Below are 12,684 nucleotides of genomic sequence, written 5' to 3'. Positions count from 1 at the left end.
ATATATATATATATATATATATATGTGTGTGTGTGTGTGTGTGTGTGTGTATGTATATATATATGTATATACTTTATACATATAAATATATATATATATAGTCTCCAAGTTTTTCAGATTGACATTGATTTCTATATAAATATGTATGTATATGAGAGTTATATGTGCACTGTTTGTATACCTGGTACCTGCTGAGGTCAGAAGAGGGCATTGGCTCCCCTGGAACCCGAGTTAAATAAGTCTCAGAGCTGCCACATCAGTGCTGGGAACCCAACCCAGGTTCCCCTGTAAAGGCAACAATTGTGCTTACCGCTGAGCCAAAGCCCCACCCACCCAGCCAGCAATGATATTTTAAAGTACATTTTAGAAACAGAATACCTGGGCTAAGGTTGTTCAGCCCACCCATAGAGCACTTGCCTACACAATTCATCCAGGGTCCCACCACAAGCACTGGGATATTTTTAAATGACATAGTTTAAAAAACAAAAAAACAAAAAACAAAAACAAAAACAAAAAAAGAGAACCAGGGAGCTGGAGAGATGGCTCAGTGGGTAAGAGCACTGACTGTTCTTCCAGAGACCCTGAGTTCAATTCCTAGCAACCACATGGTAGCTCACAACCATCTGTAATGAGATCTGATGCTCTCTTCTGGTGTACGTGAAGACAACGACAGTGTACTCATATACATAAAATAAATAAATAAATCTTTAAAAAAAAAAAAAGACAAAACCAAGAATGTTGATAATATTGCTGAATCAGATCGTTCATCTTAAGGATCCGGGGATCCCTGCCTTGACCAGGTGAGGGACCCACTCTTAAACCGGACTCTCTCTTCCCCTAGGTGTGGTGCAGATAATGGAGGTAATTTTGAACGGCATGGTTCTCATGTGCATCGTGGCTTCCTATTTTGTCCTGGCCGGATTCAGCGCCAGCTTTGCCAGCGGCAGTGGCTTTGGGAATAACTACTACTCACCTTTTGAGGGCACGGAGCTGGAGCAGGTTCGGCAGCTGGACCAGCAGTACACGATCCTGCGGTCGCCCCTGATCTACGGCGGCGTGGCTGTCTCTCTGGGGCTGGGCGTCCTCACTATGGGCGTTTTACTGCAGGGAGCCAAGAGTCTAAGGAAGCTGCCTGGGAGATGGCTGCTGACGGAGGCCGCCTTCAGCCTCCTGGCAGCGGTGGGCTACTGCGTCGGCCTTGGCTTTTACCTGCACGTGGCGTTGCGCATCAATTCTACCGACACTTGCAAAACCAGAGAAAGAGTCTATGCCCGCAAGGGTCTCACCTGGATGAACTGCCAGCTGGCGGGCACCGATGGGGCAGCAGCCACCTTTGCTTGTCTTCTAGTGATTTTATACGCAGCCAGCGTAGTGCTGGCCCTGCGGGCCTATCGAGAACAGAAGCACTACAAAGACAGCCAGGAACAACACAGAAATTACCGTGATGTTCCAGAATACCTGTGGTCTGGGACGCTCTAAAGGAGGGCTGGAACCTCCTTTATTCCTCCCCCTACAAGCACATGGATAGACAACTGGGATTTCCCATACTTGATTCCTAAGCTGGAGCAGAGTAAAGTTGTGAAGGAGAGCAGTAAGTCAGCTGGCCCACTTCATGAAAACTTAGGGGACGCGGGGTGGGGTGGGGTGGGATCATATTGTTGAAAATAGGGCTCTTGCCTTGTGGTAAGGCGATACTGTTAATTAAGTAGGAGGCCAGCCAGAGAACGTCTGAGACCACATCAGAGGATAGCACATACCATGCTACAGTAGAAATCCTCCTTCAAACTGTAAATAACTGTAGTGGAAAACATGAAAAGGCAATCTCGGGGGAGGGGGGACGGTCTGGAGAGATGGCTCAGCTGTAAAGGACACTGGCTGCTCTTGAAGAAGACCTAGGTTCTCTTCCCAGCATTCACGAGTCTCACAAAGGTCCGCAAGTCCAGTTTGGGGAAAGAAGGATCCAACGTCCTCTTCTGGACTTTAAGGGCACTGCACTAATGTGGTACACATACAAGTCAGCATTCATTCATACGCATACAATTCTACTTTTTTTTTTTTTTTTTTTTTAGGGCAACACTACTAGGCAGTTGTTGGGGTTGGGTTCAAATGAGTTACTCCCAGGGGCCGGGGAAAGATGTCTCTCCACTAGCTGTCCCATGTACATTTGTGAGGAGGAAGCTTCTTCCATTGGAATTAACTTTTTAAAAAAGATTTATTTTTATTTTATGTGTATGAGTACACTGTAGCTGTACAGATGGTCATGAGCCATCATGTGTGTGACTACTGGGAATTGAACTCAGGACGGCCCTGCTTGCTCTGGCGTAATACACTGTCTTCAGACGCACCAGAAGAGGGCGTCCTATATCATTACCGGTGGTTGTTAGCCACCATGTGGTTGCTGGGACCCAAACTCAGGACCTTTGGAAGAGCAGTCAGTGCTCTTACCCACTGAACCGCCTCACCAGCCCCATGGAATTAACTTTTGGTTTTTCTTTTTTTTAAATACAAGTCTTTAATGGCCAGAGGGATAGCTCAGCAGATGAAGGTGCCTGTTGCCAAGCCAGATAGACGGCCTGAGCCTGATCCCTGGGGCCCACATGGTGGAGAAAGAACGGACTCCCTCAGGTTGTTCTCCAACCTTGTGCTCACCCTGGCACTCACACACATACATAGTTAACTCTTGTGGGACCTGTCCAAGATAAAGGCTTAAAAGGAAACCTCATGCAGAAATGGGAAAATAGGGGCTAGAGAGATGGCTAGCCAGTTGAGAGCCCTTTATTGCTCTTCCAGAGGACCCAGGTTCAGTTCCTAGCACCCACATGGCAACTCACAACCATCTGTAACTCCAGCTCCAAAAATCCAACACCCGATTCTGCCGCCTGAAGGTGCAAGGCACACAGGGCATGAACATGCACACAGGCAGGCAAACTTTCAAACATAAAATAAAGATTAAGGAATCTTAAGAAATGAAGTAAAGCTCAGGGAGAGCTAATCAGGGAAATCTCTATTGTTTGGTTGATAGAATGTCTGCTTCACTATGTCACCCTTGGCCTGATATTGACTAGTGTCCCACACTAAGACCTGATGAGTGACAAAGAAGCTTTGACAATCACTAAAATCAAATATGTACCCTTCAGCAAAAGACTAGCACCCGCAACACACTATTTTCATGATTTCTCAGTGTTCTTATTGTTATCTCTGCCCACCTTTGACCTTTCACTGGATAAAAGAAACTGACTGTATGACTCCAGCCCTGAGCCCAGTTGGCGCCTGGGCAGCATCTCCTCTTCTGGTTGGAACCCATCAGTGAGTGACTAATCACACTGCCGCAAGTCCAGAGTTCAGTATTGAAAATCCTTTAGCAAACCTGATGGATTCACTATTTGTCCAGTGCACTACAAATGAAGACACAAGGTCCAAGAAGGGCAAGGGCTGATGTTCCTTACCAGTGACTCACTGCACGACATTATTGTTCAGTGGTATAGAAGCACTTCTGTTAATCATTCTGGCACGGGTGACAGAAGCACTGACTGCTGTTTAATGACAAAAACTACTTTAACCAGGTTAACTTTCCTACAGTCACAACACCTGTAAGACTTGGATACAGAATAGAGGGATGGCTTAGCCGTTAAGAGGATTTGCTTTTCCCAGCATCCAAACAGGTGGCTCACAACCTCCCATAACTAAACCTCCAGAGGACCTGCTATCCTCTTCTGGACTCCAACAGGCACACGTGCACATACCCACACATACATATACATAATTAAAAAGAAAAATGGAACTTAAAGCCCTCCTCCTAGGCCCTCTGAGTCATTCTAGAGGTGTGTTACAAGTAACAGATGAGTCCTTGTGGCCTTCAGGACACCAGGGAACATCACTGGAACTGGAAAACAAACTTGGGAGTACTACTTGTACCATCTCAGCCCATGTAATATATCTCATGGGACTGAGGTATCAAGAAGTGGAGGTACAGTGCTTGCCCTTCACATAGCAAGAGATCTTAGTGTGCTGCCAAGAAACCAAGTGTTTAAAATGTTGATGCCAGAGGAAGAGGAAGCCTGAAAGATGACTTCAGTGTGGCCTTTACTTGGACTGAGAGGTAGCTGATCTTGTTTGAAACCCACAGACTAGAAGACACTCAGTGAGAGCAGAGGTAGCAAGTTGGAGGCTTAACTGGATGGAATTCTCTGGGAAGCCAACACTCACCAAGTCTAACATCCTAATGCTTCCCACTTTAACATGCTTGTGGGAAGGATGCCGACCAGGGGTGGTTAGCTACCTGACTCCTGCCTTGCCAACAGCTGTGATATACTTAAGGAGCTGGAGCGGCTCATAAGCAGGTTTCCTCAGCTAATAGCCCTCATTTGACAACTATGCTGCCTGCAGTGAGGTTTTTTGTTTTTTTTTTTTTTTTTAAGTGTCTAACTGGCCCCAAGTCATGGCTGGCTTTAGACTTCTGCTCCTCCTGACTCCACCTCCTAAGTGCATTTCTTCAAACATAAACCTAAGAAGAATCTTTAGTGAGTCATCTTCGTTGCCATTCCAGCAAAACGGTACTATGGATTAGGTGTGGTCTGTGTTCTCCACTGTCACTGAAGCCTTGGCCCATAAGATGCCTGGTGCTCTTAGGAGGTAGGTCTACTGGAAGATTCTTAGGTCACTGGGAGCATGTTTGTGGAACATGCTGTGGGGCATGCTTGCAGCAGATGGTACTCCAAGGAAGTTCCTGGTTGCTATCCATGATGGTATGAGTAGTTGAAAATTGAGCCAATGCTGTATGCCTAACTGTCAAAACTGAATTAGAAAATGAGGTCCATCTGGCTTAAACATGACCCACTGATTACTAGGGTTGACCAGGTCTATCTGGCTGAGCGGCAACCCCTTCCTTCTCTACCCTTCCATGTGTCACTCCAGAAACAAGTCTACTAGAACATCCAGGTAAGCTCTTAACCCTGTGAGGTAAACAAACATCTTTCTCTTCACTAACTGCCTGGGTCAGATACTTTGTTATAAGACACAAAGCTGACAAGTAGAAAAAAATATATACCCTATTTTCATACTGGGAGAGAATCATTCATTTTGGAGGGTTTCCACATTCTGGCTCCACACCCATAAAGGATGGGCAGCAGTAACTGGACCTAACAGGAAGTTATAACACAAAATGAGGTTGCGAGGGGTAAGCTGGAGGACAAAAATGGGGAACAGCCATGATCATATTTCCTTGTATACCTGTATGAGGTGCTCAACAATAAAGAAGGCATTTTATTCATTGTCTTAACTCACAGCTTCATGGTGTCATAAAACAGGTCTTCCATGTTCTTTCCCCCCAAAGTAGAAAAGTCCTAAACATACTTTTAGTATAAATAATAACCTAATTATGCATACAATTACAGTTCCTCATAAAATATTTATAAAGCAAAGGCATGGAAAAGATATCCCATTTTATTTTATTTATTGTTTATTATTATTTTTTACAAACAATAGATTTGCTGCAACATGCTCTGGCTCATATTATTGAATTAAAAAATTTAACACATTTCAAAAATATCAAAAATACACTATAATGAGTCTTAGGACTACAATACGACAATGATTGCACAAAAACCATAAGATATGAGCCCACTGTTTGGATGGCATCCACTGGTAACAGTGAGAAAACCCGATAGATAGCTTGTGGGAGAGGTGCGCTAGAGTTAGACACAGAGCTGATGCTGATTGGCTGATCACCAATGACCAAACAGAGCAGGTGTGATGCAGCTGGTTCTCTCCGGCTGGGAAGTGCTTGCCCAACCACTGGGCAGTTACCACCTGGAGAGAAAGATTAGCCTGCCTTGGGGAGTCTAAAAGGCTCCACCCAAAGGGAAGTAAAAAGTGACACAGGACAGTTCTACAGTGATGCTGCAGACATCACCGGATGGCTTGGAGACGGATTCTTTAGTAATTGGTACATTTATCAGTAACAGCCAGGTGCTCCCTTACGGAGGTCTCTTCATTAGTAATTACTGAATAGATAGAGAAGGTGAGCCTGTGGTTCCCAAGTACCTGCTTTTGCTGAAGGTCTACCCAGAAAGAAGAGCACTGTTTGATATTCAGAAGTTCAGCCCAATCCAATTGCCTGGAAAGCAGCACTCATTAAACGCACTGTGATAGCACCCAGAGATTACGCGCTGCTCGGGCGGCTCTTCTGTCCACCAGGGAACGAGTTCACTGATTATTGCACATGTATACTCCACAGTAGTATAGTCAAGCCTCGCTTGTGTCAGGAGTGGCCAATGACGACTCCGTGGTGGCACCACACTTTATTTCCTATCAACACTGTCATTGCCAGTTCTGTGTCACTGGGTTAAAACCTTGACTGAGGCCACAGACACTCTCGGCCAGTGAGCTCCCTGAACTGCACTCACAGCCCAGTTGTTCTTTCTTCAGAAACCCTGTTTGTTTGGTTTTGAGACTGGGACTCATGTATACTAAACTGGATTTGAACCAAGGCTAACCCTCATTCCTGATTCTCCTGCTTCAACCTCCCATGTGTGTGCGGATTTGCAGGTGTATGCCACTGTGCCACCACACCTGGCCTCAGAGATTTGTTTAAGTTAATTAAGTGGGAGATGTGGGCAGAGATTAAGAATCATATAGAGGAAGGGTAGGTTCTCTGTTTAAGAGGTAACCTGTACTCTGACCACCTGGAGAATAAGTATACCCTCTGGGTAAAGGGAAGGGATCACACTCACCTGATAGCCTATTCAGATAAAAACATCAGTAAATCACCTCACAGCTACAACAGGTGTGTATTACGTTTTGGAAATGGACTATGGCCTTTTAACCCTCTGTTTTTTAATACAGAGTATAATAGGACATGAAAAAACGACAATTACAAAACCAGAACCATCCATTTTGGTTTGGCCTACATTGAGGTTTCTCAACACAACCTAAGGAACCCTGAAAACTCCTCACAAAGGACACTGGACCCCAGAGTTCCAATAACCAGAAGGTAATTTATGTTTGTCAAGGTCCTTTTATAACTGAGTTTTGAGGTGACTTTAGTGAATGGGGTGGTAAACAAATAGAGGATAAGAAAACAGTTCACATATAAAAAGACAATTGTTCTACAACCAGACTACTGAAGTGCTATTTTCAACATAACTGGTTTCTCGTCACCACCACCGTTCTACAGCTCAAAGGCTCGGATCATCCGTACCTTGTGTTTTTCCTTCATTCTCATTCTTTTTTTTTTTTTTTCAATTTCCCCATATAAAAATAAGGTGGAAAAACAAGGTGGCAACACGGTCTCTCATCTCTCTAGCACACCTACACTCTGTATAAGGTACTGTGTCCCCACCTCAATTCAAACACCTGAGTTCTAACATTTTCCAGTAACTGACAGTAGTCTGACGGAAGGAAGTTAAGTGTTCATGACGACTTGGGGGCTCACGTTCAGATTCTTGAGGGTGAATATTAGGCAGCTACTGGAGTGATATAGCACCCCCCACCCTAACCCACCCCCCTAGAGTAACCACTGACGTGCACATGAGCACAGGGCCTCCAAAGACAGAATTATCTGTCTGCTTTTTAGTATTGCTTTAAACAAAAACTTCCTCCTCAAACACAAAGGAAAAATATACACTTTCAATCTTATATTTAACAATTTGTTTCTATAAAGCAAATTAAAAATTGCCCCAATCTATTTTTTTAGTTGTGCAATATTCTAAAACTTCAAAGCACATTTTTCAATGTAAAATCAAGCAATGCTAAAATTTATATTAATAAATAGGAATTAGTTTCCTAAGTAATCTAATGGAAAAAGTAACAGAAATATACAAGAAGTGGTCATTTGCTAGGGTTAAGAGGAATGTGAAAAAAATTACAGGTTTTCTGTAAGTTTAGCAATCTCTCAGTTGAATAGTCTTTCGTCCCCAGGATTGAGGCCAGCACTCTGAACCATGTCAGGGGAATCAGCAGTATTCAGAAGGGCACAGTGTCAAACAATACAGGGTGAGCATTCAACTCACTACCAACATTCTAGAAAACATCCTGGGGGGGGATGAGGGGGAGCAAGTCTAACTTGTGAATTCTGTCTACCCATATATGTTCTTAGTTGCCTCCTGTTACACTCACTTGCTATAACTCAGGTGTCAGCCCACCTGTCAAGAGGAGGGCTGCCAATTCTACCACATTTAGGAAAAGAGGCAAATCCACAAGTCCCTGCCCTGTGATCCTAGCTCCAGCAGGGTCGGCTTATCCAGGGCCAAGTCTCTTTTGGACTTGAGGGAAGAAGCCTTAGTTCTTACTCCTTCCCCATCTTATAAATCCCCCCACCCCAAGTTTCTCAGGAGCTTTCACAGTCTGGCATCCAACAGATCAATTTCCAGGACCCTCCCAAGTACCTTCAAAGAGGCTCCAATGCTCAATTACTTCTCCCTAGGGACAAAGGAGCTGGACTGCCTCTAAGAAGATTGGCTCTGAGTGCAGATTCAAAAATAAAAGGTTCACAGTCAATGAAAAGTGCTCTCGTTACATAACATTACAGACATAAATCACCTGCTTGATTGGTTCTGTATCTCCAGTAGACATCATTTGATAGGCTGTATTCTCCTAGAGAATAAAAAGCCATGTGACTAGTCACATCACACCCCACTAGTTAGTCTGAGAGATAAGGTGATTTCTCTTGTCACAGAGATCCATCAGCAGCAATTAGTAAAGGGAATCAACCTTCAGTTACTTCCTCCACAGAAATAGTCCCTTTCCTGCCCAGGCAGGCAATTTCTCAAATGATCCTAGGAGAGAAAGGGTTAATGGCAGGTGGCAGGACTGACACAGAACAACATCTGCTGTCTCCCAGCAACTCTGGGAATCCAATGAAGGTTCAATGTGAAGCTTAACACTGATGGCGGTACTAGCTCATCAAGAGCCAGACCCTACGAGTGCTCAACTTTTTGGCTCCAAATTCTACTCCACTTTATCAATGAAACACTGAGGCAAACATCTCCTGAAGGCCCTTTCCCCAGTACCACATAGCCCTCTCTCAGGCCTTGTCCACTCGAGGTACAATCACAGTGCTGTATCAAACTCCTCCAGGGGCTCTGACCGGTCCTCTTCCCTGGGTTCGGCCTCAGGCCTGCTCTCCTGGTGCTGCTTCATTTGCTCCTTTACTTCATCTTCCAGATCACGAGGGACAACAAACTGATCCTCTGGTTCCAGCTGAGTGGGGGCAGCAAAATACCCAGTTTTCCTTTTGGGTGCTTCTGTGGCCACCTCAATGAGGTTCAGGCTGTCTTCTAGGGGCACAATGGAGCCATTGGAGAGTTTCTTTCCATACAGACAAGAAGTGGAGGGAGACTTCTGTAACTCCATCTTGTCTTTGTTCACTGGCAGAAGTATACCACTATTTACACTGTTCTGTCTTCGGATCCCAAAACCCACCCCCCTAGCATACTCCTCTGAGCAGGGGTTGGAAGAATTCTTCGGGAGCATAGGGGAGTTCTCAGGCTCTCTGCCTCGGCAGCAATGGATGTCTACCTCTACTTCAACCCTGCTGCCATTGGTTATGACTCCTTCAACAGGCTGGTCATCGTCACTGTCTAGTCCATTGTCAGACTGATTGCTGGAAAAAGTAGCACAAGAAGGCTGGCGTTGGAAAATCCCTGCAGAGGGAGCTGGGTGCAGACTGCAGCGCCTCTCTGGCCTGGGCAGCAAGCTCGCCTCCAGGCCCACAGTATTATGCTCATCAGAAGCCGTGGAGCCCACTTCACTGCTCACCTCTGAGGTGGACATCTCACTGCTGAACTCTGAGGCAATCCCACTGCTGGAGGAGGGAGTGGTTGGCTTGGGGGCATCCTTGATAGTTGCAGTTGAAGCAAACCCCACAGGGCCTGGAAGGGTGAGTCCATTCATGTCACAGGTACAGCCTTCTTCACCAATGTTCAAATAAACCACCATCGCCCCCACGTTGTCCTGACAACCATAGCTCTGTGCTAATGTGCACAACTTCTTAGCAGCAGCTAAGGGGTCTTGCACATGACGTACTGCATTGACAGCTTCTAGATATGACAAGTGTTCCCACAGTGCTTTGTTTCCCAAAATCAGCAATTCATCTTGAATGGTAAGTGGACTGGAAGCTATGTGGGGCTTGGGGAGGATCCATGGGTAGAGGTATGTGCATCCCAGCAGCCGGGTACAGCATGTTACTCCATTCACTTTATTGTCCTAGAGGTGAGAAAAAAGCAACAATGATATGCAGCTGGGGCTTTTTCTAAATCACAATGTTTAGGGAGAGAACTGGGCCTGGCATGGATTTTTGTAACCTCAAATCCCACTCCCAGTGAACACACCTCCTCCAACAAGGCCATACCTAGTACTCCTCAAATAGTGCCACTCCCTGATGACTAAGCATTCAAATATCTGAACCCATGGGGCCAATCTTATTCAAACCACCACAGGAATGTATAGTAAAATCAAGTTTATATGTAATATTGTTTGCCTAGGAGCAGTACAATTTAACTCGTAAAATAAATGTACAGAAGTTTAAAACAAAATGTCATATCATTATTATACCAAAGATTAAAGTTAAATCCAGTTAAAATTGAGAGCTATAAAACTTCTAGAAGATAAAGTAGACAAAAACATGAGTAATCTTGGGTTTGTCAATACAGTTTCAGGTTTAACACTATGAGACAAAAAGCAAATAGAATTTTAATCATTAAAACTACTCAGGACAGCCAGGTAGTGGTGGTCCATGCCAGTAATCCCAGCACTTAGGAAGCAGAGGCAGGAATTGTCGAGGCTAGCCTGGCCTACAGAGTGAGTTCCAGGACAGTCAGAACTACAAAGTAAGACCCTGTCTTGAAACAAAACAAAACAAAACGCCAGCCAATAAACAAGACACACCTCAGGTCTGCAAGTTCAACCTCAACAGGTAGAGGCACTTGCTGTGAGGCCAGGAGACCTGAGCTGGATCCCTAGAACCCAGACAAAGGAAAAAGGAGAGAACTGACTTCAGAAAGTAGTCCTCTACCCTGCAAACGCAGGCTGTGGCTGTGCGTCCACACATTCCTAATTCACAATATGTATACACACATAAAAAATTAAAAATCCCCTTTTTGCTAAAGCAGTGGTTCTCAACTTTCGTAATGCTATGACCCTTTAACACCATTCCTCATGTTGTGGTGATCCCCAACCATAAAATTATTTTTATTCTTACTTCATAACTATAATTTTGCTACCATTATGAATCATAATGTACACATTTGTGTTTTCTGATGGCCTTGGGTGACCCCTCTGAAAGGGTCGTTCAACCCCTGAAGGGGTCACAACCAAGTTTCAAACTGCTATGCTAAAGGCACTGTTTGGAGAATAGAAAGATAAACTATAAACTGAGAAATATTTATTGAGCATATATCTAATAAATACTTCTTTCTAAAATACACAAAGAAATCTCATAATACTCAACCATAAACAAAATACCAATCCAATTTAAAGTGGACACAGACATGATTTTTTGCAGTAAACAATGTTCATGTATCACTACTATTTGCAGTAAACAATGTTCATGTATTACTACTATTTGCAGAAGCAAAAGGTTATGCTAATTTCTAAGAGAGAAGAGAAACTACCAATAGCTGCTTAACACTTTGTTATAAGGATACAACACAAGTGTAGTAAACTGTGCAGTAAACGCAGGAACAAGATTGAGACTCTGCATCTCAGCAGGTTTGCTGAGAATAACAAAGTCAGACAAGTTGGTGACCTGCTAAGGCAACCACAACCTTCATTACCTGCCAGCCATTAACTATACCTTATCATTTGTGCTTTTTGCTAGTCACTAACTGCTCAGCAGAGTTTGTTTTATTCTGAGACATGGTCTCACATGTAGTCCTGGCTGTCCAGAACTCCCTAGATAGGTCAGGCTAGCCTTGACCTTTGTCTTTCCCTTCCAAGTTCTGGGACTCACAGCATTCACCACATCAGCCTACACATTTCTTTTAATACTGATCCTGAAGCCATATGAATTAAACCTCTATCCAGAGATGGACACAATTTACAAGTCATGAGAGGAAGCAAACAGACCAGTCTCCTTCTATTCAAAAGCTTTCAGTAGATCTGGGAGGGCCGTGACTGGTAGAGAGCAAGAGGTACCTCTGTTATGATGGCTTTCTGGTCCTTCACCCTCTGAGCCTCCTCTGGGTCATGCTCCAAGCTGAAGACTTTAGAAAGAGGCACTGGCTTCCCACCTCGGCACAGGATAGCTTGGCACGTGCCAACATTGGCTACAGTCAAGCTAAAGCTACTTGTTGGGTCGGCAGTGTCAGGTCGAATATAACACAGTAGAGCAGAGGAACCCAGTTTCTGGCCAGCCATTCCTAATTTCCTGTATAGAAAGAAAAGAAAATGAAGACATGGCAACTAGTTTTATGGTGAACTACTCACCCTTATCAAACCAAGGCAGATACTTGTGGTGGTGGTGGTGGTGAGGAGGAGGAGGAGTCTAGCCTACCACTTTCAGCTACAAAGACTTTAAAGGGGGGTTACATGGCACAACAGGGGCATCTATCTCCACTGTTTCTGTGTCTGTCCAGAGATATCCTCCTTCTGGAGCTTTCAGACATCAGCACATCAGATACACATAGAGGGCCTGATCACAGATCACAGTTAAAGCTGAATGTGGGGCCTGGCTCAAACCATAGAGTT

General features: G+C 44.4%; 2 protein-coding genes across 4 annotated transcripts in view; one reads left to right on the top strand and one right to left on the bottom strand.

The window, feature by feature from the left end:
- Positions 1-2,083, top strand: part of Marveld3 (MARVEL domain containing 3) — a 15,209-nt gene extending 13,126 nt beyond the window's left edge. The window contains exon 3 of the mRNA XM_031341406.1: positions 842-2,083. Within this exon, the coding sequence (XP_031197266.1) occupies positions 842-1,479 (638 nt within the window). The 3' untranslated portion in view covers positions 1,480-2,083. The remainder of the gene's footprint in view (positions 1-841) is intronic.
- A 3,352-nt stretch (positions 2,084-5,435) lies between these two features.
- Phlpp2 (PH domain and leucine rich repeat protein phosphatase 2) overlaps positions 5,436-12,684 on the bottom strand; it is a 73,219-nt gene continuing 65,970 nt past the window's right edge. For all 3 annotated transcript variants that reach the window (XM_031341402.1, XM_031341401.1, XM_031341403.1), the window contains 2 exons: positions 12,133-12,364; positions 5,436-10,203 (listed from right to left, as the gene is read on the bottom strand). In XM_031341402.1, the coding sequence (XP_031197262.1) occupies positions 9,049-10,203; positions 12,133-12,364 (1,387 nt within the window). In that variant the 3' untranslated portion in view covers positions 5,436-9,048. The remainder of the gene's footprint in view (positions 10,204-12,132; positions 12,365-12,684) is intronic.

The sequence above is a fragment of the Mastomys coucha genome, unplaced genomic scaffold, assembly GCF_008632895.1.
Source record: "Mastomys coucha isolate ucsf_1 unplaced genomic scaffold, UCSF_Mcou_1 pScaffold22, whole genome shotgun sequence".
Taxonomy (NCBI): Eukaryota; Metazoa; Chordata; class Mammalia; order Rodentia; family Muridae; genus Mastomys; species Mastomys coucha.
Note: the sequence above shows the minus strand (reverse complement) of the source record. Positions and strands in the feature narration are given on the sequence as shown.